Genomic DNA, 24,323 nt, shown 5'->3' with positions numbered 1-24,323 from the left:
GCCACGACTAATCTCATTGTAAACAATGTTCACTGCGTTTTTATCAATGACAATAAAGACAATTCTAAATATTTTGCACAACAAAAACTAAAACATTTTGCAAAACATAGGAGGACATTTTGACCCAAACTTTGGTCATTTTTTACCCAACTAGAACATATTTTATTGTCATTGAAACAAGTGCCATCCTGAAGTGTGAGATAATATATAATAGGCAAAAATACCTCAATGCGTGGGCAGCACGGCGGCGCAGTGGTTAGCGTGTGTGCGGCACAGTTCTAAGGTCTTGGGAACCTCCTGTGTGGGTTCAAATCCAGCTACCGGACTTACTGTGCGGAGTTTGTATGTTCTCCCCGTGCTTGCGTGGGTTCCCTCTGGGCACTCCGGTTTCCTCCCACAATCTAAAGACATGCATTTCAGGTGGATTGGCTAGGTGTGAATGAGCGAGTTGTCTATCCCTGTGTGCAGTGCGATTGGCTGGCAACCAGTTCAGGGTGTCCCCTGCCCACTGCCCGATGATTGCTGGGATGGGCTCCAGCACCCCCGCGACCCTACTGAGGATAAGCGGTGCAGCTAATGAGATGAGATGAGACCTCAATGCGTAAGTGCTGGAGGCAACTCGGGACCAGTGATAATACATGAAATGGATAATACTAAATTAAATAACCATTAAAATGAAATAAATAATGCATTTTATAATAAGTAAATCATCTGTTTTTAGAGTGTACAGTATTTCTTTTGTTATTCCATCTCGTTGTGCCTTCTCCAGTGACGGGTTTTTAATGACGTCACTTCCTGTTCTTTTCCGGGTTTTTTTTTGCAGCACCCTGCAACCTGTTTTCGGATCCTCGCTAACATAAGAAATAAATAAAACAAAAGGAACAGGAAACGTCTGCTATTTATCTTCATGTCGTCAAAATCTCTATCCACGCTATTGCTTGTCCTGTTTTAAACAAAGACACGTTCGTGGGAGATGCATCGTTTCGGCCGCTAGCAGTTTACTAGCTTGCCCGTTAGCATACGGGCGGGCGACCGAACCGGACTCCAAACTCCGGGAAGGTAATTCACGTATTTTTATTTGTTTTCCCTAAATTTCACTCTCACTTTTGAGCATGTCGATTTTCTTGATTGTGTCAGATTGCTGAACTACATTCTCACATCGGGCTTTTTCCATTAAAAAAGACAAAAATCAATATTTTTTAGTCCAATCGGTACCAGGTGTGTTGGACTAATATTAATGAAAGCATGCGATGACGTCATCGACACGCTATAAGGCTTTCCTTACCCACAGTTGAGCTGTCGCATCTTCCATATGGTACCTAAATGCTGACGATTCTCCATTTTTTTTATCCACAACAGCGGTTATTTGTCAATTATAATCGTGCATAACTTTTCCAACCAGCTGTTTCAGAACCTTAAAAGGCAATAAAGTGAGGAATTAATTAAAATATGCAAGGGTTAGGATGCGTGCAAGCATTAAAAAAATGGAGACTAGGAATCTTGTTATTATCCACTGAAATTGAACAGCAGGATTATAAAGTATTACCCTTATCTTTGTCTAATAATGACATTCATTTTATTGTTTTTTTTTTATGACAAAACAATTATGAAGTGAAGCATATTTGAATTGAAATTGTCAATTTTGTCCAAGATAACGATGCAGTGAACACTGACGTGGTACTCCTGTAAAAACATATAAGATAAAAATAAGATGCAAAACATAGTGATACCTTGGTTCTTGACCATAATCCGGATTGTTGAAGTACCGAAACATTTTTCACCATACAAGTAGTGGTATTTATTTGTACCTCTTCCCATGCATTTAAATATTTGTGGCTTTTTATGTCAGCACTCCACACAGAAACGGCATAGATTGTTAATCAACTAAAGGAAACCAACTATTTGCACACAAACAGCTCTACAACACAATAATACAATACTTAAACTTGTGCCGAAAGGGAGTCGTTTGAAGAAGAGGCTTAAAATACCCAAAATATTGATAAAATGTGTACGTAAACAACTGCTAAGTATGTTGCTTATTAACAATGATTATTATGTAAATGTGTACATAGTAAATATTAAACCAAATAAAATTAAAAATAGAAAATCTTACACTTAAACGTTTACTTAATCTCAACAGTCATTTGATGGAGCACGATTGTGATATTAATTTTGCACTAATTTCCTTCTTCTTTCCTTCAATAAATGATCTCACTGCTTTCCTGTTTTTTCATCTCCATAATCACTAACTTTCTTGGGAGCCTTCATTATCAATAAAAAAAAAGCAATGAAATGCACTAAATAACAGTCAGTTCTCCACAGATGTTCTTGGACTGATGACCTCTTGCCGAATGCTGCTACCCAACCAGTCATGCGTTCAGCTGTGTTTGAGTGTTAGAGATCCAATTTTTTATTCCAACATTTAAATAAAAATTCCTCAAATGTTAAAGTCCAATACCGATTTGTTCGAATATAGTGGTTCAAGTCCCGAAGCATCGCTGTATCAGGATAGGCAATATTTGAAATTTAGTGCATATAGGCTAGCCTAGGTTGTAAGTGCATCACAAAATCGTGCACGACAACATTTTGCAAAATATAAGAGTAAAGAATAAATGATGGATACACATGTTTCAATACATAGGTGAAATATATTTTTTCACAGTCTTGTTTGCTTATTTAGGTTGTAATGCCCCTGGGAACGACACGGTCTCCGAGGCTGTTATTTCCTTTTTTTTTTTTTTTTAAGGAATGTGTAGCACCTGCCAGAGAATGAACTGTTTTTTTCGCCTAACAATGAGTGATGTTGCATTTTTGCATCCGTCCCAAGACGCCATGGCCGACGGCCCGATGAGCAAAGCGGCAACCATGGAGATTCCAATCAACAGCAATGGAAGCACGGGAACAATAGCAGAAGATGAGAGCCTTGAGCAGGTACATGACGTCAACTTATTTGCTTATCAGAGCCTGTCTCGCGGATTTGACTTTTTCTACTGTGCTTAGTTGCATGATATTGGCTTTTGCATTGCACTTTTGAATGGTAAAGCGTTGATTTTAAATGATGGTTCATGTTCAGGCATCAGCTGAGAATATTACTGAAACTACTTTGTTTTTGATCTTGAATAACTCTTTGAACTCAGCTCAGATCATCAAGGTTAAGGTGTTTGTTTTTTTTTTTCCTCTAAATTTTGATTACAGCTAAAATAATGGGGCCGGTTATTTGGATATATAGAAGTCTCCTTATGATGGTTCAGGTGAGATGAAGGCTTGAGAGATGGCGCACTCCTTGGGCAAACATGCAGGCACTCAGACGGAACACTAACAGTATTTGCGGACTCAACCTGTGTGAGCTGCAGCATTTAGTGTGTGTTTTAATGTGTGCATGTGTTAAAGTCAAGTGAATTGTGTTTTCTGTCCGCACAATTATTTTTAATGTCCACAAGTTGTGTACATTTTCTTTTGCATCCTGATTTCAGTCATGTTTGGCTTTTTATTTTTGTCTTTTTATTGTCGTCCGTCATTTGTGGTGGTCTGTGTACAGGCAACTAAGCAGCACTGGCGTTTAGATGAGCAGTTAGCAAGCGGAGGCACAAGGGTGAGCGGATAATTTGTGTGCCATTTTCCGTGTGTTGTGTCACTCTACTAAAAGTCCCAGTTGTTTGCAGTGAGCCAAGTACTGCCACTAACAAGTTTGTGTCTTCTACTTCTTAGTTTGCAGCTCTCGTCCCTTAAGTATCTTAATGTTGTAAAAGTGAGGAAGTGTGATATAAAATCATCCAAATAAAAGCAACTTTCTTGCCAATACCCTGGCCATGTGTCTGTAACTACTAATTATTCCCCATTTTTTTCCCTTTTTGCAAAAATTTTTCTAATACCCAAACCGATAATCATATTAATAATGCTGTTATGTTTGGAAAATCGTTTCGACCCCAAAAAAATCCTAATTTGGTCCTCGAGTCTAGTGAAAAGCTCTCTACAAGCAATCGTCTAATCCTTCTGTCCCATTCGGAACCTCTTGTGTCACGTGCAGGATCTGCAGCAGGTGATGGTGTCGGGCCCAAACCTTAATGAGACCAGCATCGTGTCGGGTGGATACGGAGGCACAGCGGAGGGTATCATCCCCACCGGAAACATCAAAGGTAGCAGGAAACGTTCATTTGCTTCTAGCAACGTGCCCTTTTGCTGCTTTGTGAAGAAAAGGGTTTTTTTTCGGTTTTGAAATTATTATGCAGAGTTTCGCTGACGACCTGTGTTTTAAGTCATGGAGGCGGGAACAGTTGAGTGCTTTTAAAGCAAACAGGAATGTAGGTTTCTACTAACATTCAAAGCATAGACATAACAAGAGCTACTGCCCAGACGGGCTGCATCATTATCCCACACAAAACAAAACTTTTAAAGTTATTTGCAGGATATTTCAGAACAAATAAAAACAAAGTTAATCATCTTGGTCAAAGTTTTCTTTTAAATATGTCAGGACTCTAGTGCAATGGCCCCGGCGGCCTACACGGGCTGTATTTCTAAACCCACCAAAATTTGTCCTGAACATCAGCAGGAAACAGTCGCCGAGCATCTGATTAACAGATAAGGAAGATGGTTTACTCGCTGTGTCCGTGCTAATCTGTGCATCTCAACTTTGTCTCTCAGGCCCGGCTGTACGCTACAACCCCGACTTTAACAAACGGATCCCGAACACAGGATTAGGTCTATTTTATTTATTTTTCGGGTGGTGTTTCCTCTTAATGTGTAAAAAGGCAAAAGCTTGAGAGTGATATCCTCACACTTCCGTTTCAAAGCCTGTTGTGATCCTTCTAGGCGGGGTCCTCTGTCCTGATACATTAGCGTAATCTGGTCTGAGCGTCATTTATTTCTTTCTTTATTTGTCTTCACGATAACTCCAGGTTCCGGCATGCACCACAGCAGCAGCAGTTCTTCCATAGCAGTGGAGGAAGCCAACCGAGGGGTGGCTGTGGAGAGGCTGGAAACGGTCAAAAAGTGGGGGCTCAACACTTATAAGGTAGAAAGCTGGAAACTACTCAGATTAGGAGTGTCAAACTCAATTACACAGAGGGACAAAACTCTAATCACACCTTTGGTCGCTGGCTGAACAGGATAAATATGTATTGAATACACTAAAACTTGATTAAAAAAATATAAATATGAATTAAAACAGACAGGAATATTATTACAGAATAAACACATTTAAAATACTTTGCTCTCCATAAAAAATATCTCCTGTAAAATATTTAAAAAAAAAAACTAAAATAAAAAATAATGGAAATATAAATACAATTTGTGATTTACACCAAAAATATGTCCTTTTAACATAAATTATTTCATAACAAACATGAATGTTATTTCAAAATAAACAAACCTAAACTTTAAATAACTCAAACTTTCCATAAAAATATCTCCTTTCAAAACTATACAAATTCCAAATGTGAAAAGAATGGAAACATAAGTGAAATTTATGCTTTTCACTTTGGGATTTTAGGTATCCTCGTATTCTTCTTTAACTCTTTAATTTTCTGTATCTTCTGCTCTGCAGCCAGGTTTTTTAGCTTACTCTGTGTCATTTTTCATTCAGTTCCTTAATCACGGCCACATTAGCTCCTTAAAGAAGACTCACGGGTTTACCATTAATGTCGGTTTACAAATTTTCAGCCTTTCCTCGGTTTTAAAAGGCTGTACTCCGAATCAACTATTTTCTCGGCAGTTGTGAGAGTTAAGCATCCGCTGTAATCCAGAGGAACAGAAATGTCACCCTGCTTTTCACCGTTTAGCCTTTCGTTGCATCATGATAGATAGATGGTCGACCCCGGGCGTTACGTCTCCGCTTTCTGACACTAAAGACTCACTACTAATGCACCTGTCAGTCTTGTTTTTCAAACTGCCGACGTGTTGTTTGTCACTAGATAGTTTTATAAGTGGCTGCGCTCGTCAAGCTAGAGCTAACTTGATTGATGCGGGAACTTTCCCGGAAAGTGGTGGCGGCAGCTGAAGTGCTGCATTTTGGAATCTGTAGTTAGAGAGTTATCAGTGTTTTATAGAGCTTGGCCATTATAGTAGACGTATATAAAATTATTTTACGGGCCGGATATAATTGTACGTCAGGCCGGATGTATAATCAAAATATTTACCTTTTTGCCTCGCGTTTCTGGTAAAACTGACTAAATGACGTCTGCTATTACCGGCCTCTGACTATCCGTCAGAAATGTGCGAGGCAGACGTAGCAATAGCCTGACTTGTCAACACTTATTCTCAGTTATTCCTTTCCACAAATTCCGAGACTTCATGGAATTTTGCTAAAAAGCCATTAATTTGGTCTGATTGAATGATTACTGCATCCTCCTCCCTGCTATCTTGCCAGAAACCCTCCTCCTTGTCTCTGAACTCTGAATTGAGACGTTGACACGAAGAGCATCCAACCAGCACGCATGCACACTGGGTTGCCAGGCAGATTTGAAGCAATAGCCAGTTTGTTTACATTCTGGAAACTCTGGGAGTGGCAAATAGCAGCGCGTACTGTATTTTTGACTTTGTAACTAGGGACAATCTTCTCAGCTAGAGGCAACATTTTCCTGTTCAGTTATCTTTCAACCTGAAACTTTTGTATGTAGAGGCATTCGTAAGTAGAAGTATGACTGTACTTTTAAAACCTACCTGGAAACCCTATCAAATCTTTGAAACCATAGCTTTAGGCAGAAAAACTTGTTCCTAACCCTAGCCAGAAACCCTAAAAATGTTTTAAACCCCTACTTTTGGGGCTAAAACCATAGTTCCTAACCCTAGCCGAAAACCCTAGAAAGGCTTAAAAAGCCCTAGTTTGGGGCTAGAACCCTAGTTTTACACCCTAGTTGGTAAATCTAGAAATGCTTTAAAACCCTGGTTTGTGGCCAAAACCCTAGGATCACTTTTAAACCCTTTTTAAGGATGAAACCCAAGTTTTAAACCTTAGGCGAAAACCCTGATATGTGCTGTGTAAAATGTCTAGACAAAAAGTGGGATATCATGTAAATAGGACTTCAACATGAGACCCATTTAGTCCACTGTAATCTTTTCATTTTCTTAGTGCACCAAGCAGATGATATCCGAGCGTTTTGGGCGGGGCTCGCGGACGGTGGATCTGGAGCTGGAGGCCCAGATCGAGCTCCTGCGGGACACCAAGCGCAAATACGAAAGCGTGCTCCGATTGGCCCGAGCGCTGACCAATCACTTTTACAACATGGTGCAGACGCAGCACGCGCTGGGCGACACCTTCGCCGACCTCAGCCAGAAGTCTCCAGAACTTCGGGTAAGCATAATAAAAACTGTTCATTTGGGCAGTTTGAGCATTTATGCTGTAATTCTGATACAGGCGACCCCCAGAATAAGACATGAATCCGTTTTTAGCCAATCATAATGCAGAACACAATGCGCAATGAAAATCTGCAAAGTAGAGAAACCGCGATACAGCGGGGGATTACCGTAGTGGGGAAAATGCTGTAAAAGGGGAAAGAATAACTTCCTATTCCACACTGTAAAGTGAAAATGTCGTAAGGGGAAGATATTGTATGCTGGTGGTCTCACTGTCTTAGGATAGCCAGTAACATCCCGTCTGTATCTCCAGGACGAGTTTGGCTACAACGCAGAGACTCAAAAGCTGCTATGTAAGAATGGGGAGACTCTGCTGGGCGCCATCAACTTCTTTGTGTCCAGTATCAACACCTTGGTCAATAAGACCATGGAAGACACGCTCATGACTATCAAGATGTATGAAAATGCCAGGTAAAATTCTTTTTATACGGACTCCATGGTGACAGCATTCCAAAAGGTTGTCTCTTTGCGCAGGTTGGAATTCGACGCGTATCGGTCCGATCTGGAAGAGCTGAGCTTGGGGCCAAGGGACGCGGCCGCCGTGGCCCGCATAGACGCGGCGCAGACCCAATACCATCTCCAGAAGGATAAATATGAACGGCTGCGGTCTGACGTTACCATCAAGCTTAAATTCCTGGAGGAGAACAAGGTAAAAACATTATACAAAGAGACCTTAGCCGCGGTTTGCTCTGGAGCTGAAACCAATGACTATTTTAATAGTCGACTAGTCACCAACTATTGAAACAATTAGTTTAATGATCGGATAATTATGAATTTTTCCTTAAATTGGGATTGAAGTTGATTTGCCATTGTCGACTTTATTGTCAAATATACTATATGCACAACATACAGCACAGAGAAAATTACTCCATATGAGAACATGCAATAAATAAGATGCAGAACACAAATAACAACTAAGTTTAAAAAAAACTATACAAATATTTATGTTTAAAGTAAAAGTGTGCTACGTATAAGACAGAATCGAAATGCAGTGGTGCATTCATTTGGCAGAAGGTAAAGGGATGGGAGGAGGTACGACAGGAAGAGAGTTCAGAGTCCTAACTGCCTGATGGGAGAGGCTGTCCTTGAGCCTGCTGATTCTTGTTCGGAGACTCTGCAGTCTTTTCTCTGACCTAATAATGTGGAAAAGGATAATAAACACAAATATTTTTAATTATACATATTGCTGACCCATACAAAAATAAATTAAAAATACTAAAATCCCAAAAATCTAAACCCATTGGGCGCAGTGCTCGGTCAGTAGAGACATAAATAAACTTCAGTCCATTTTATAGGGAAAAGCAAATAAAGATGGATTAAAAAAAAAACTAATCAAGTAAAGATTTGTATCCCTGTAAACCAAAAATGTGGTCATTAGCACCAGTAGATCAGTAACTAAGACAAATAAAATGTCCATTATGTAAAGTACAATCAGTGGTCAACCAAAAAGTCTGACTAAAGCGCTTAACAATTCTCAGCAGTTTGAAATCGAACCGTTTTAATAACTCACTTTTGTCGTTTTTAACGTTTTAACAACTAACGTTTATTCTCCAAAATGCATGCATTTAATTTCAAATTCGTTTTACAAGCACACTCGAGCACTATTTTATTGTGAAATGTACAATGGATGTCATCGGGCTGTTTTGTTCAACTATCTGACTGTTCTCTTTAAATGTTTGTGCGTCACCAAGCTACCGCCATGATATGCAAGGTCTGCTTTGCAGGTTGTCTTTTTATTGGCCGTATCCAGGATTAAATGCTCCAAACTTACAAGTTTTCGTCCACGCAGTTGATGTCGACGGCGCCATTTCTGTATATTTATGTTAACACTCGAGACAGATTCGCTATTGCGCTTGTGCGCTTTTCAGCAGAGATTGTATTAACGTAGCGATGCCTCACTCTGTTGGAAAAACGTGTCGACTCTTTCTACGGTCCATTTTTGTCGACAACGTCGGCTAATTGTTGCAGCCCTAGTTTGTCCCCCTCCTTAACTGGTCTGGCGCTTTTTGTACGGCAGGTGAAGGTGATGCACAAGCAGCTTCTACTCTTCCACAACGCCATCTCTGCGTACTTTGCCGGCAACCAGCAGCAATTGGAGCAAACGCTCCAGCAATTCAACATCAAACTCAAGCCACCCGGCACCGAAAAGCCGTCCTGGCTGGAAGAGCCGTGACGGGCCATTAGAAGACCAACGCCGGAACCCTCCCAAGTCGGGCTAGCGTCCCGCAAACTCCTAATCGTGCGTTTCGACTACTGTTACTTGATGTTTACCTCGCGGACTGAATGCTATATAAGCACCACCCAATCAAGATGGAGGGGACATCAGCAATCTATTCACTCTTTTCCACATTCTATTGTTGGCATGACTTTCCCTTCAAGTTCATTTGTGGACCAACACAAGTCGGTTGTTGAAGCATCGGCATAAACACTGTATTTCGGGCTCAATCTTTATAATCGACTCCCTGTTAACATATTTCGTCAATAATTTATTCCAAACAACAGCAATATTTTTAGAAAAATGACAAGGGAGATGCCAGATGTTTTTTTTCCTTTTGTGTACACTGGAATCTGAAGGACTTTTTTCAGTTAAAGGGTGAGTGTGTAATATTTAGTGCCTCCTAGTGGTAGACAATGCAGTGCCATCTAGTGGTCAAATATTACACAATGTACCTTTTAAGGCTCAATTAAATAGTGGAATATACTTCATCATGAGTTTCTTTGTTTTTGTATGGCAATTTTCAATTCCTCTATTTGTGTTTTCTGATGGTGTAAAAGTGGGAATCACATGACAATATAGATTTTAAAGAAACTACCGTTATCTTTGTGGTTTTTGGGGCAAGGTTGCGTTAAAAATGGACTCGTTTCGTGTCAGTTGGTTTAAATCGTCATTCCAAATATATTTTGTACAAGTTTCTAATGATTTCATTGTAAAAGTTTTGAAATAATGGTCATGGATTTGGATTTGTGATCGAGTTGGAATCAATGAAAAATGAGCTGTTCAATAGAAATGGGTTATTCAGGATAAATAGGCAACAATATTTAAAACGTAGTGCTTAGGGACTGCCCTAAATTGTAATAATAGTGTCATGAAAAAGAAGAGTGTACCGTAACAATAGCGCAATAAAAATGGCACTGTAAGGTTTGAACATTTATTAGACTGAAATCTGACTCCGAAAACACTTAACATGTCTTGTCTATACCCTTACAGTTGGAGCACGTTCAAAAGCCGGAGAAATTTAATCAGCCGAGCGACGAGTATAGTCCACATATCAATTTATTTAGCCTAATCAAAGAGTTGAACAGATTGGGTCTTTCTGCCGTGCCAAATTACAATCGTGTGTAGAAGACAAGGGGGTTCCAGGGTTTTCCCATGTTCACGCCCATTGACCAAGCTGCTGCCGAATGGTCCGCGCTGTCGCCGATGCAGATTTCCTAATCCTCCTTTGAAGAATAGGAGGAGGGGTGATAGGTCATCGCCGTCCGGACAGAATGGGGCAAGAAACACTCCAACCCCCCAGGCAAGGTGTTAAGTCATTGTTATCTGCACAGAATGGAATAAAAGGCACATTCTAACGCAAAGCGTGGTTTACGGCACCCTTCTTCCAGAGTTCGCACTCGAACACTGAAGTCAGATTTAGGACAAGTATATTTGGCTTATTTAAGATAAAACAGTGTATAAAATAGTATATAATTTCAGCACCAATGTCATTTATGATATTAACATTTAGCGGCAACAAAAAAAACAAGTTTGCATGGTCCACATTTTCAGCTTTGTGCAATAACCATTTAGCAGAAAAAAATAAAATAAGTTGCAGGATATATTTTGTATATGCATTTTTACAATATAACTTAAAGGTTGCAACATGATTAATTAAGAGTGACAATGATGTAAATAGCGCATATTTATCAAAACAATGACTCATAGTGTGTAATATGGTCAAATAATATGATAACAAAATACTTAATGAAAATATTTTCATTCACTACATTAAGTCATATGTGAGTTTTAATACTGAAAATAAGGTGAAAGGTTCATGTTTTAGCGACAGGTTGCATTGATTATACTACATTACTTCACGGATATCCAAAGTCTGGCCCGGGGGCTAGTTACGGCCCGTGATCAAATTTGTACTGGCCCCACAGCCTCTGTCATAAAATTTATAATATGTGCCCCGCCAGTACTGTTGACCACAGTATGAAATAAAAATCTACAAAATCAAATCCACCATTTCACCAGATGATAGCAGGAGCCCTTTGACCACCCTTGCCTTTGGCTTTCTGTGAGTTTTAGACCCACCATCTCCGGGCAGTGGGCAGGGGACACCCTGAACTGGTTGCCAGCCAATCTCAGGGCACACGGGGACAGACAACTCACTCGCTCAGTCACACCTAGGGACAATTTGGACCGGCCAATTCACCTGAAATGCATGTCTTTGGAATGTGGGAGGAAACCGGAGTGCCCGGAGGAAACCCACGCAAGCACGGGGAGAACATACAAACTCCGCAGAGTAAGGCCGGTAGCTGGATTTGAAGCCACGCAGGAGGTTCCCACGACCTCAGAACTGTGCCGCACACGCGCTAACCACTGCGCCGCCGTTCTGCCCTATTTAGTTTCTTTTGTCTTTTATGAGCATATTTGGTATTGGAGTAATCCAAAAGTAATTGAAAGTAATCAAGTTAAAGTAACCCTACCCAACCCTGCAAATGACACTCAGTGAAATAAAATGTGAATCAGTTTGGTCTGGAGAGTTAAGTTGGTGGTTTTGTTGAATTTTGTCTTAAAATTTATCGTGTGACTCTCTCCCCCCACCCGAACAAAATCAGAATAGTTTTACTTTTATCTCTCTTTGGGTTAAAATAAGGTTCCCGACCCTCGCGCTATATTACCTTCGCGCATGCGCAGTTCGGAGAATGCGAATTTAACTAACCACCTGTGACCCTCGAAGGTGTTTAACTTCCGGCGTCACTACAGGTTCGCTTCCGCTTTCTTTCCCGTGCGGTGATTACGAACCGCTCTTTTCTACTAGGAAAAATTGGACATTTTGCCTTCTGTTCTTTCGTGGCGTTTGTTTACCTGCCACCGTTCCAGAGAACCATCCTTGTTTTGCCGTGTCCTATTTTCAGGTAGGTTATTGTGGCTTTTTTATTGTGTCGCTGTGGTTGTTTTGCCCGGCTTCCCGTTAGCATCGAGGCTGTTTCCTATTTTGTTTGGCGGGCTAATCTAGCGTTGGGGTTAAGTGACAGGTTGCATTTACTACATTTGTCCGCAAGATGTCAGTGTTGCTCATATTACGGCAACGAGATTTTAAATTGTTTTTAATAGGGGTGGGTAGATCATTTATAAGTCTTAAAGGGCATTGAATTCATGATTTGCCTTAATTGGCATTAAATTTCTTAAATTCAAATTTAAACTCAAATATTTCGTAATATTTCTCAATTGTCCACATCCAGAGAGTACTATACAAACTGTTTCCCTCAATTTTGTGTTTTATGATGCTACAATCAAAATTGGTCATGAATATCGCAGTGTTATGTTTTTCAAAAATGTTTTACACTAGACTTAAAAGTCATTTATCATGCATTATGATCTAAAATGCTTGAAATTGGTGGTTAGCTTCCAGTTTCAACTGAAGATCCATGAAGTACTGCAAACATCCTTTTTATTTATTGTTTTCCATGTCTAAAACTTTTAGAGTTCAACTGGACCCAAATTTTAAAAATTCAACATTTGTTTCACTAAATTGATAATGTCTATTGTTTGTTATTGCAACATCCGTTGCAGCCTGGTCATCCTGGAAGGGGGATTACCTTATGTGCGGTCCCTTCTCAAGGTTTCTTCATTTTCCTCATGTTGAGGTTTTTTTAGTTTTTCCTTGCCCTCGTTTAGGTTTTAGATCAGGGGATGGTGTCATAGTTGTATGTAGTCTGTACAGCCCTTGAGACTCCTTGTGATTAAGGGGGTCATTAATAAACATAACTTGACTTTAAAATTACCTTTAATTCATGAGGTGTTTTGTTTGTTTTAATTGTGTTGTTTTTGTCGACTTGATCTTAAATTTGATTTCAAAAGGCATTAACAAGTCTTGAATTTAACTTAAGCTGTAGGAAACCCATGGGATTTTTTACTCTTCTGGCATGCAGGAACACATTGTTTACATTTTCGTGTTTTTTTTGTATTTTCAATCAAAGAGTGAGCATTGAAAAGTAAACACTGGGAGTTTATTTTGGGGTCATTTTCTTGCAGGTGGTTTTTGGGGGTAGTTTTTGTGTCTTTTTCGGTCATTTTTGGTGTACTTTTTCGGTCATTAATGGGTAGTTTTTTGGGTTGTTAATTAGTCTTGTTTTTGAGGTAATGTTTCCGTTATTGTTGTTCTTCGGGTCATTTAGCTTCTTGATCGTTTTTCTGTCGTTATTTTGTCCTGGGGTTTTTTGGGGGTCCTTTTTCGGTCGTTATCGTTCTCTGGGTCATTTTTTTTTTCTTTTTGGGGGGGTAATGCTTGTTGGGTCTTTTTCTTTAGTTGCTATTGTGTCTTTTTTTGAGGTATCATTTTTTTTAATCCCAAGTGCATCAGGACAATAGTTCAAAAACATTAGAAGCAACATATTTCCAAAATAAGAGTGGAGATATAGAGATAGATAGATGGATAGACACTTATGTTGAAAAAATCTAATAAAATAAAGATATAGAATACAAATGTACCCAATATAACGTTTTGCTACAGAGTATTTAAATAGGGTAATATGCAAATATGGGGGTGGGGTTTAATGTGGGCTTTTACTCCCCCGGGTGGATTTAAAGTGCCTCATGACATGAGGAATACATGATAAATGATCTCCTCAGTTTGTCCGTGGAACAAGACTGACAGCATAAAATATGTTTGTACATTTTTCTGTACATTTGCCATGTTTGAATTTTTCTCTTCACAGGTTTTGTTTTCCTCTGTTGGGCTGTATATTTGGTGGTTAAAGAAAGACTGGATCATCTTCTGGTGGGATGGAGGTGCCAACAGTGCCGCCGCCGCCACCTCCTCCTCCTCTACCACCTCCTCCTCCCCAAAACCTCCTGCAGCCTCAAACCACATTCAAACGATGCAGCATGAAGAAGCTCAACTGGGACCTTGTCCCCAGCCAGCGCGTTTTGGGCAAAATAAACGTGTGGACGTCGGAGGTACTCCCCAAAAAAGTCAAGCTGGACACTCGGACTATAGAAGAGCTTTTTGGCCACGTGGAACGCGATAACCGAGCTGGAACTGGCTTCGAGAAACGACACACCCGCAAAGAAAGACACACCTGCACGCAGAAGCCCCAGGTGAGAGGTTCTTTGGAGTTCCACGCCTGGAAACAAGTACTACGGCCAATTATTTTGTGTCTTCAGGTGAACATTCTGGAAGCCAAAAAGAGCATGAACATCGGGATCTTTCTGTGCTCTTTTAAGAGGTGAGGTGGAGAAATCAGTGTTTACCAACTTTTCTTTTGAGTCATCTCAACGCTCATTGTACAGCTTATTCTGTTTGCGTCATCAGGATTCCGAAAATAAGGATTTTATTCATACGAAGACATAAAATACAAAATACATGTACAAATTTTATGATTTTAAAATATTACACGTGTTTGCCTTCTTTTTTGGTTTATCTCGATGTCGATTGTACTACTGCATCTGTTGTGGCACCTTGGCCACAGGGTGGAAGTAGAATCCAGAAAATATGCAATTCATACTAAGTTTTGCAATGTATAAAATTAATTATTATGAAATACGAAAACAATGTTTGCCAACTTTTTTTGCTTTGTCTCGAGGTCCATTGTACTGTTCAGTTTTGTTATGCGCCCTTTAGCCACCAGGAGGCAGTAGAATTCCAAAAAGAAGTATTTAATATGAACACTAGGAATATTCAACATGCAAGTTAAACACCGTTTTTCGCGGGTTATTGTCATTCTTTGGGTTGTTTTTCGGTTGTTGTTTTGGTCTTTTGTTTTTGGAGTCTATTTGTGGTCAATTTTTGGGTCGTTATTGTCATTTGGTCATTTTTCAGTTTTTTGGTGTTGAATGTTTTTTTGGGGCTTTTTTTCTTTTAAATGTCATTGAGTTGTTGTTGTTTTGCTTATTTTGTTTGGGACATTTTTGGGGTGTGTGGCTGTTTATGTGTGACTTATTTATTTATTTTGGGGTTTTGTTAATGGCATTCTTACAGGTCATTTTTCAGTCTTTGTTTGGTATTTTTGAGTCTTTTCTCTATTTTGTGGTTGTTTTATGGAGAGGGGGCGTTATCTTTTGGTAATTTGTGGGAATTTTTCGTATTTTTTTTTCCTTGTTGATTTTCTTTTTCGTGGTTGTTCTTTGAGTCGATTTTTGGTAGTTTTTTTGTTCTGTGGGTCATTCTTTGGTTGTTTTTTGGTCATTGTTTGGTGTTTGGGGTACTTTTGGGTTGTTGTTTTGATTTACTCGTTATTTAGGGGTGGGGTCCTTTTTGGTCGTTTTTGAGTGGGTTTTTTGGGGTAATGTAATTTTTTATGGGTCTTTTTTTGGTCTTTGGGTCTTTTTTGGGACATTTTTTTGTTCCTTTTTTCCTTGTTTTCAATTTAAATAAATCTATGCAAGGACTTTCACATGTGAGGTGTAAAATGTCTTCTTCTACAGGCCAACAGCTGAAATTCTGGAGGACATAACCCAGGGCGAGTGGCGGGACTACGATGGCGGTGGCAAATTGAAGGAGTTTTGCAAGTTGCTGCCTGAGGAAAGCGAGGTAGCTAGCGTGCTAGCTAGCTTAGTTCCAAGTGACCGCGACATTAGCCGTCCAAACTTACTGAAAAACGGTTGCAGGTGAAACAGCTACTGTCCTTCAGCGGAAATTTGGCGCATTTGCCGGAGGCCGACCGCTTCATGGTGCAACTGCTCAAAGTGCCTCAGTGAGTTTTTATTTTATTTTTTTAGACTGCATACAATATTAAGATGAAAATTTGTCATTCCTCATTCCTGCTTGTAAACGGACACTGGACAGCACTTAAAATCTATATCTGCGTCAATGACCACTATCTGCACTTGCTCATTCATAGATTTACACTGAAAAGCAAGTATTTTGGTCATTTCTATCAAAAGTTATATATTTTTAAAAAATAAATACAAACAAAATGATTAGCCCTGCCGCTAGGGGGCAGCAAAGCTGTAAAAGTGCTGACGTCTTGTCTGGTTTCATGTTTAGTCAAGTCATGTTTATTAGTGACGCCCTTAATCACAAGCAGTCTCAAAGGGCTGCACAGACTATTATCACACCATCCCCTGATCTAAAACCTACATGAGGGCAAGGAAAAACTCAAAACCCTCAGGATAAGTTAAGTCAAGTCATGTTTATTTGTGATGCCCTTAATCACAAGGAGTCTCAAAGGGCTACACAGACCACAGATTATTGCAAACCAAAGACTATTATTAGACCGTCCCAGTATTCTGCTTTTAGTAGTTGTGTTCACTGCTAAAATTCTTTTTTTTTTAGTTTGTTTATAAGCTGTATGACAAACGTTAAAACATGACTAAATGCTATTTGCAATTGTTAGGATTTTATCTTTTTACAATATAAAAAAAAACACACACTTGTAGTCGAGATCCACCAGAAGTAAAGGCATGCAGGGCCATTCCGACTCAAAAGGGCGTAGCGTAGCCAAAGAAGCAATGCTAACGTTTGTCGCATGCTTGCGCTAACTGTCCTAGCTACGCTGAGCAACTGAAGAGCATGACCCTGCGCCAGGAGTTTCCACCTCTCGTAGAAGATGCTATCAGGTCGCTGGCCGTCATGATCAAAGCGGCTAACGGTGAGCATGCTAATGCTAGGCTAAAAATGCTACTTATTGTTAGCTAGCACTAATCAAATCTTTCACCGCCCAGAGTTGCTGGACTGCGACTACCTGCACACTGTCATCCACCTGGTGTTGAAAGCTGGGAATTACATGAACGCTGTGAGTGTTTTTTGTTCTGTTTTATTTTGGTGTGATTATTTTATTCTAGTGGGATTGAACGCCTTCCGATTATTTCCCGCACAGGGAGGCTACATCGGCGACGCTATTGGCTTCAGGATGACATCGCTACTTAAGCTCGCGGACACCAAGGCTAACAAGCCGGCCGTCAACCTCATGCACTATGTCGCTAAGGTGAACAAATTGCTTTTAAATCTTTTTATTTTGAAAATACAACATTTTCCTGAAAATCATGTAAATCGGGCTTTATTTCTTTGAGTGTTAAATATGTTTGTTATTCTTAAAAATAACATTTTACAAGATGTGGTGAAATTAATCTGTTTCATCTTTTATGTTGAAGGTTATGGCTTTTTTGACCTGTAATGAAATACATGTACATTCTAAAAATAAAAAACACAAAGTGAGGTGAATCCATTTCTTCATTTTGGTTTATTTTGAAAATACAAACTTTCCTCGAATAATGAAAATCAGTTTTTTATTCCAGTATTAAATTTATAAAGAAATTCTGAAAAAAAAAAAACCTAAAGGTAAAGTAGAAGTTTTTTCTATTATTTTATTAGATTATTTTCTTTAAAATAATCTTATTCATTTCTTGCTTTAGTTTGAAAGTACAACTTTCTTCCTAATGTAAATCTATTTTTTTAATCCTGTATGAAATTTTCTAAATAAAACAAGTAAAGTGAATTCAACAAAAAATGAAAAAAGCAATTTTAAAAGTGATAAAAATGTTTTTATGTGGTAAATTAACTTTATTCTTTATTTTACTTAAAAAACAACTTCTTGAACAAATATAGCTTTTTTTCCTGTATAATGAATTAAATTCTATTTTATATTATTATAAATTGAACCATGTTTTTATATTTCTTATTTTGAAAAGACAACTATTAAATAATGTATATATGGATTTTTCCATCCTGTCGTAAATCATGTAAAAAAAATGAAAAGGTAAGAATGAATGATTTTTTATTTTTTATTTCTTGATTTATTTTTTGCAAACACCTTTTCCTCAAATAATTTAGTTTTTTTTTTTCATCCGGTAAAAAAAATGCAAGTTTCTATTGAAAATGAAGGTAAACACATTTCTTTATTTTTATTTTTTAATTTGAAAATACAACTTGCCTTTTTGCAACCTCTATTTTCTAAATAAAACAAAAAAGTATGGTAAACAAACACATTCCTTTTATTGTTTAGATTATTAATTTATTTTGAAAATACAATGTTTTCCTCAAATAAATATGCCTTTCTTCCTTTATTAAATGGAATTTCTAAATAAAAGAAGGTGTGCGATTTTTTTCTGTTTTATTTATCATTTTATTTTGAAAATAAACCTTTTACCTTTAATGGTTGAAATTGGGCTTTTTTTCATCCTGTATGGAATCCAGTTCTCTGAAAAAGGAATAAGAAATTAATTTGTTTTATTTCGTATTTTATTTTGTAAATTTGACTTTTACTTAACTAGGGTAAATTTTCTGTTTTTATCCTATATCAAATGCAGTGTTCTTTAGAAAATCATAATTTTTACCACAAAATAACACGATAAAATAATTACAGATTTTAAGATATTTTCTTTCTTTCTTAGCAAGCGGAGGACATTGATGCCGACCTGCTGACTTTCCCCAGTCAGCTGGAGCACATCGGAATGGCAGCCAGGTGCGATCATTTTCATACTTTTATTGCAAAAATTGCATATATTGAAGACTATTTTGACGATATTTGGTGTACTTGTGTAAAATTATACAAAGAGTTTGCAAAGAGGACATACTGGCCGACTTGGAGCAGGAAATCAAAAGACTGAAGGAGGTCAAACTCTTCACCAGCAGACATTCCGACTTTCACCAGCAGTTGGCGACATTCCTCAAGGTAATTCATTCCACAGAATACAACAAAAACCCTTTTAAATGTTGTTTTTCCACGTCGTATTTTTAAAATGGATCAATCAATAACAGTTCTCCCTTGATTATTGCGACCTTGCATTCCAAAAATAGAGTAGAAACCTTAATTTATGAAATAGTCAAGAACAAACCCAATTTACTGGCTCAAGTATTTGTTTAGCGAAAATAAAAACTATAATTTATGAGCTTGTTTCTTTTTGTTTTTGTAAATAACTGTTTTCTTTGATTTTTTTGTTTTCTTTTCGCAGCAATGCGACGACAAGCTCAGCCAGGTGGAGGCGTTGCTCTTCGAGCTGGACGTTTTGAGTTTCGCCGTAGCCGAGTTTTTCTGCGAGGACCCGGAAAACTTCAAGCTGCAGGAAGTGTGCGCCACCTTCCATGACTTCTGCCAACGCTTTGTTGCTGCCGTGAAGGTGCGAAAAACGTGTTTCCGAGCTCATAGAAGATTGGATTTGGCTGCTTGGAGTGGTTGGTCAGTGGTCAGAGATGCGGTACTCAATTTGGCCGACAAACGACGTTAGAGACCCCGCGAAAGCAAATGTTTACAGATTTTGTTGGTATTTATTGACGGTGCCTTAGCACAAAACCTAGCTAAAAATATTCGCAGAGGCCTAAAGTAAAACTGTGGACAGTTTTTATCAAAATCGGTTCAGCCATTTCAGAGCCTATAAGTCATTTACAAACACACACACAAACACAAATTTGAATTTATAAAGAAGTTTAGTTTAGATTTGGCATCACCAGAGATCTCCACCTGGATGGATCTGTTGACCTCTGTCTGCCTCTCACCCCTAAATATATCCCCCTTCTGCGGAAAATAAAGCATGATTGTAGTGTTGTTCACACTTTGGCCTTCGGGGGCAGTATATTTTATCAAAGGGACACATTGACATGCAAAAATCCCTCCCTGTATGGCAATTTACTGATCATGGTTTCACTATTTTGCGGATTTTCATCGTGCATTCTGATTGGCTGAACAGAGGATGTTGCTTTCTCCTACCAACATAGTAGGACCTTTCCACTAAACTAAACCTGCTCAGGGGGCACATGCCAGTCCCTAGTGGCTCCCCAGCTCTTTTTCAACAATGTTTGATAACACAAAATAATATGGTGTCTGTAAGACAGAACCGGATGGTAAATTCAGTTTTTCATAAAATCCACATAATGGCGGCAAAATATCATGTAAAGTGGAATGTTCCCTTAATCCAGGGGTCTGGAACCTTTTTGACCCAAAGATCCATAATGGCAATATATTATTCTTTATTTTTTTATTTTTTTATTTTTTTAGAGAAATATATATTTTTAGACAAAATTCAGCAAAAAAACCCAAAACAGCTCTCCAGACAAAAGCAAATATTTCAGCACATTTTATTTCTCTGTGTGACTTTGATGATTCGTCAAGATTTTTGAAATAATAATTCCAGAACCTTTTGTCCCGTATCAACAAATATACAGCTTTAAACTTGTCTCCCTACTGCAGTTACTTAAGATAATTGAGGCTCATTTTGACCTTCAATTTTTTCGTAAATAATGTTTCAAAACGAGGTGCAAGAAGAGTTCTTATGTAAAAATGTCACCAAAAATTGCAACTGAAAAGATTATAGATGTATTTCCCTTCAACGCGGTGGGCCTGTGTGAGAGCGAGGGAAGCGTCTTGTGTGTGCGTAGCTCCGCTCACCCAATCAAATCGTCCTGTGCTTGGCTAGCGTTATTGGGTAGTTACAGTTTGTTCTGAGGGTTTTTATCAATGCTTTATAAACAGTGAACATTCATTTTTGAATCAGCTTCCACATAAAGGACATACAGCCAACACAGGGTCTGTTGGTGAATCACCTTGACTGTAAAATGTAAGTAAGATTGTGTTCCTTATATGCTTGACCGAACAGCTAGTTTTATCAGCCTTGTGTAACGACCCTCAATCATGCGCGACACAAGGATTTACTGTCACTCGGTTTATTGCCTGCATTCAATAAATAATACAAATAAGTCGGGGCGTCTGTGCACGACTGCATACATCTTCAGCACGAGGTAGTATAGCTCAAGGTATATCGTGGCACTCAACATGCGAGCACATTGATAGTGAAACCTTAATAATAATAATGCATAGCTTTCCCATGTACCTGCATTCAAACCATTAAAATGAACACCCCTGCCCATAGGAAAGCCCCTAAATTCATCATTCTACTATTTCCTTCAGCCATTATACTTTCAGTAGTACAAAGATTAGGAAATAAAACAGGAAGAAAAAAAAAATCAAAAACAAATGAACTAATCATTGAAGTACTGATGACAAATGCACAGTGGCACAAACACGAGACTAAATCAGAGCACCAATGCAGTGCAACAGTACCCTCTAGTGGACACACGAAGAACATGCAGCAACGCCGGCGATCTGCTCGCGGAGCTGATTCAAACGATCCAGTTGCAGTCACGGCGCCAGTGTTATAACAGTAATGCAACAAAAACACAAATTTTGTGAGGATTCAAAAGAAAAACTCAAAATAATCAAATTTTAACTTACACTTGCTTCATCTATGCATCCACCAAACTTGATAATAATAATAATAATAATTTCCTTTGTATTGTCATTCTTTGTAACAATGTACACAGAACGAAATGTGGGGCTTGTCAGAATTGGAACGCTACAGAAGAAGTTCTTTATTTATCTCCGAGCCATTTGTACTCATGAAAAGAGCCATATCGGGCTTGCGAGCCGTAGGTTCCCGACCCCTGCCCTAATCCATACAGTTGTGCAATAAAATGGCAAGAGTATTCAGAAGTTATTTGCAATTACAGTAATTTACTTGAGCCTAAAAATTAAGTAATAAATCAATAATTAAAAATAAAGGTTTCTACTTCAAGGGTCATTTTTGGAACGCAAAAGCCGTGATAAACGAGGGATTGCCGCATTTAGCCTGAACAGGCATGACCGAGCCCGTCTGATGATCTCTTTTCCCGCCTTTTACTTCCAAACCAAAGGAAAATCGCGAGCGCGAAGCAGTCGAGCAGCGTCGAAAGAGCAGAGAAAGCGTCCGCCGTATCGCCAAACGCACCCTGGCCCCTCCTCCATCCGGCCTGGAGTCGGCACTGCACCACTTCCTGTCGGCCGCCGAAGAGGGAGCCTGCAGGTCCCGACGCAAGTCCCGTTCCCCGGCGCAACCTGGGGACGAAGACGCCGCGCAGGGAAGTCCCGAGAGGATTCATCTCCAAGCAGAGGTCACCAAAATCAGTCCGCGCACCCCTCGCCCCGGAAGCAGAGACGTATTTTTTGCCAATAACGGCGACTTGGGCTCGCCGTGGACCGTCCTGAGCCCGCAGACGTGCTCCCGGCGTCGGCGCGCGGCGGACGAGCCGGAAAGCATTTTTGAAATCGGGGCCGCTAGAGGGCGCTCCGCGTCCGAAGACTCCACCTGCAGACCCCTGCCGCCGACCGCCTTCCGGTTCGGGACTCTTTTCCGGAGTACCGAACAACGCTCGTATTCGTCCGGGTCCAGGACAGACGCCGGGCCGGCCGGCTCTTTCGGCTTGCTTACCTTCTTCAGACGTTTAGGAGGGAAAAGAGAGGCTGAGGAGCCGACTCTGACCGCGGCCAGGCCGATTTAAGTTCATTTTTTTCATTACATTAGTTTATAATTGTCTTCGTAGGGACTACCAGGGACTTTTGGGGCCATTTGGGGTGCCGACCATCATTCCAAAATGCCTCTCCTTTGACATCAAATGTTTTTAATGTCCTTTAACAGCGTTAATAAATGATATTTTTGCTACCTTGACTTGCGAGCCGATGCGTAATATTTTAAAACCATTCAGTTCGACAGAATTTTACACATTTGACTATAAAGGATTTTATACGGTTGAATACAAATTACATTTAATGCAAAAGATATTCACTGGCTGGGCTGCGGTGCGAGGTCAGGGTACCCTGGTAGAAAATGTTGTTTACAGAAACCGCGGGAACGGGACGTAAGGCTGGTGAGATAATCAGCACGTCCTGATGACGTAGAAACGCTCTGTGTTGTTTTGAGTATCCAGACATCGCGACGCTCTTCGATGAGATGGTGAAGCCCAGGGGGGGGGGCTTCCTTGGCACGCCCGTGGGAGGAGCCAGCACACAGTTATGCGGGGAGAAGATGGCCAATAGGAGAAAGCTCAAGGACTTTAGAAGAAGGCTTCACACAGACTCCAATGTCACTAATTCGGCAGCTTTCGATGGAGTACACTTTCTATCTAAATTTTTAGGGAAAATAAATCTGCCCCCGTGTGGAAATGTCGGCTTCCTGTTCATCTTTTGCCTCAAGAAACGAGCGTGCATACATTGTTGGGTGAATGTAGATTGTGTTTGGTTAATGGAGTCAGATAACTGAACAATTTGGTAAAAGGTACATTTTGATATTTAATTCCCAACAATGCTCACTTAAAAGTGGCATCTGTTACTTCAAAATAATCGACTTGGTGACGCCATCTTCTGGCTGGAGTTGTCATTGCAGCCTCTGTCGTGATGTTTTGTTGCTCATACAAGTATGTGAAATTCCTAGATGTGCTCAAATGAACTCTTGTTTATCATCTTTCTGGAGGTTTGGGTTGGCATTTGGACTGAATTTATAAGAGTCCTTTTCTTACTTTCACCATTTTCATCCTAGTAGAAAAGAAAACCGACAGCATGTATGCGAAATCACTTCCTCGAGGGTAAAAGTAAGATAAAAACTGACGGGCATGGTGGAAAAAAATACATAAAGTCTCTCTGAACTCAGTTGGGCATTGTTAACACATAGTTAATAAAGAAAATACGTCATTTTAAATTTTATAAGGGCAATGGGCGTAATTAGCCTGTTAAATTGAACCCAAGCAACCCCAAAAATGATAGCAATGATAGTGGCGGAGTCTGTGGAGGGTCCCGGTGTATTATGGTTTGTTATGGAAGCCCAGGAGTGCCATAATGTAATTTAAAAAAGGAACGTTTCAATAAGATAGTTGATAATTTGATGAAAACGGCATTTTAAAAAAAACAAAAAAACCTTGAGCTAAATATTTCATTTAAAATATTATAATCGAAATGTTTTGAACCAGCCAGACAAAAACTCTTATCCTAAAAACGCCCCTGTCACCTCAAACGACGCAGCC

General features: G+C 39.4%; 2 protein-coding genes and 1 long non-coding RNA gene across 5 annotated transcripts in view; 2 read left to right on the top strand and 1 right to left on the bottom strand.

Moving 5' to 3' along the window:
- The first annotated feature begins 819 nt into the window (after nucleotides 1–819).
- LOC148349142 (arfaptin-2-like) lies at nucleotides 820–10,056 on the top strand. 2 transcript variants are annotated; one of them, XM_088320992.1, is made up of 9 exons: nucleotides 820–1,059; nucleotides 2,828–2,931; nucleotides 3,539–3,592; nucleotides 4,028–4,136; nucleotides 4,896–5,011; nucleotides 7,067–7,288; nucleotides 7,604–7,761; nucleotides 7,825–7,999; nucleotides 9,368–10,056. In XM_088320992.1, the coding sequence occupies exons 2-9, from the start codon at nucleotides 2,833–2,835 to the stop codon at nucleotides 9,521–9,523; spliced, it is 1,089 nt and encodes a 362-aa protein (XP_088177118.1). In that variant the 5' UTR covers nucleotides 820–1,059; nucleotides 2,828–2,832; the 3' UTR covers nucleotides 9,524–10,056. The 2 variants fall into 2 exon arrangements, with proteins under 2 accessions (XP_088177118.1, XP_088177119.1); XM_088320993.1 differs by lacking the exon at nucleotides 3,539–3,592.
- The window catches only part of LOC148349140 (uncharacterized), a 62,169-nt gene continuing 46,098 nt past the window's right edge, over nucleotides 8,253–24,323 (bottom strand). Inside the window, exon 3 of one of the 2 annotated variants that reach the window (XR_015847273.1) lies at nucleotides 8,253–8,483. This is a non-coding gene — a long non-coding RNA (uncharacterized LOC148349140). Of the gene's footprint in view, nucleotides 8,484–10,740; nucleotides 10,892–24,323 lie in introns of those variants that run through there. The other variant, XR_015847274.1, reaches the window with a different exon arrangement.
- On the top strand, nucleotides 12,322–22,975 carry LOC148349141 (FH2 domain-containing protein 1-like). Its single transcript, XM_088321059.1, has 12 exons — nucleotides 12,322–12,474; nucleotides 14,278–14,659; nucleotides 14,726–14,787; nucleotides 15,986–16,091; nucleotides 16,169–16,254; nucleotides 17,051–17,151; nucleotides 17,225–17,295; nucleotides 17,380–17,487; nucleotides 18,893–18,963; nucleotides 19,056–19,173; nucleotides 19,454–19,618; nucleotides 22,185–22,975. The coding sequence occupies exons 2-12, from the start codon at nucleotides 14,345–14,347 to the stop codon at nucleotides 22,806–22,808; spliced, it is 1,827 nt and encodes a 608-aa protein (XP_088177185.1). The 5' UTR covers nucleotides 12,322–12,474; nucleotides 14,278–14,344; the 3' UTR covers nucleotides 22,809–22,975.

Source organism: Urocampus carinirostris, chromosome 17, assembly GCF_059441175.1.
Source record: "Urocampus carinirostris isolate Australia breed hairy pipefish chromosome 17, RoL_Ucar_1.0, whole genome shotgun sequence".
NCBI classification, from domain to species: domain Eukaryota; kingdom Metazoa; phylum Chordata; class Actinopteri; order Syngnathiformes; family Syngnathidae; genus Urocampus; species Urocampus carinirostris.
This window is presented reverse-complemented; position numbering and strand designations above follow the sequence as displayed.

Excerpts from the sequence above, each read along its gene's own strand:
- LOC148349142 (XM_088320992.1), top strand. The coding sequence starts at position 2,833 with ATGGCCGACGGCCCGATGAGCAAAGCGGCAACCATGGAGATTCCAATC. Across the intron at positions 5,012-7,066 it reads GGGGGCTCAACACTTATAAG|TGCACCAAGCAGATGATATC; the intron begins GTAGAAAGCTGG and ends TCATTTTCTTAG. Across the intron at positions 7,762-7,824 it reads AAGATGTATGAAAATGCCAG|GTTGGAATTCGACGCGTATC; the intron begins GTAAAATTCTTT and ends CTCTTTGCGCAG.
- LOC148349141 (XM_088321059.1), top strand. The coding sequence starts at position 14,345 with ATGGAGGTGCCAACAGTGCCGCCGCCGCCACCTCCTCCTCCTCTACCA. Across the intron at positions 16,092-16,168 it reads TGCTGCCTGAGGAAAGCGAG|GTGAAACAGCTACTGTCCTT; the intron begins GTAGCTAGCGTG and ends AAACGGTTGCAG. Across the intron at positions 17,152-17,224 it reads CATGATCAAAGCGGCTAACG|AGTTGCTGGACTGCGACTAC; the intron begins GTGAGCATGCTA and ends TTCACCGCCCAG.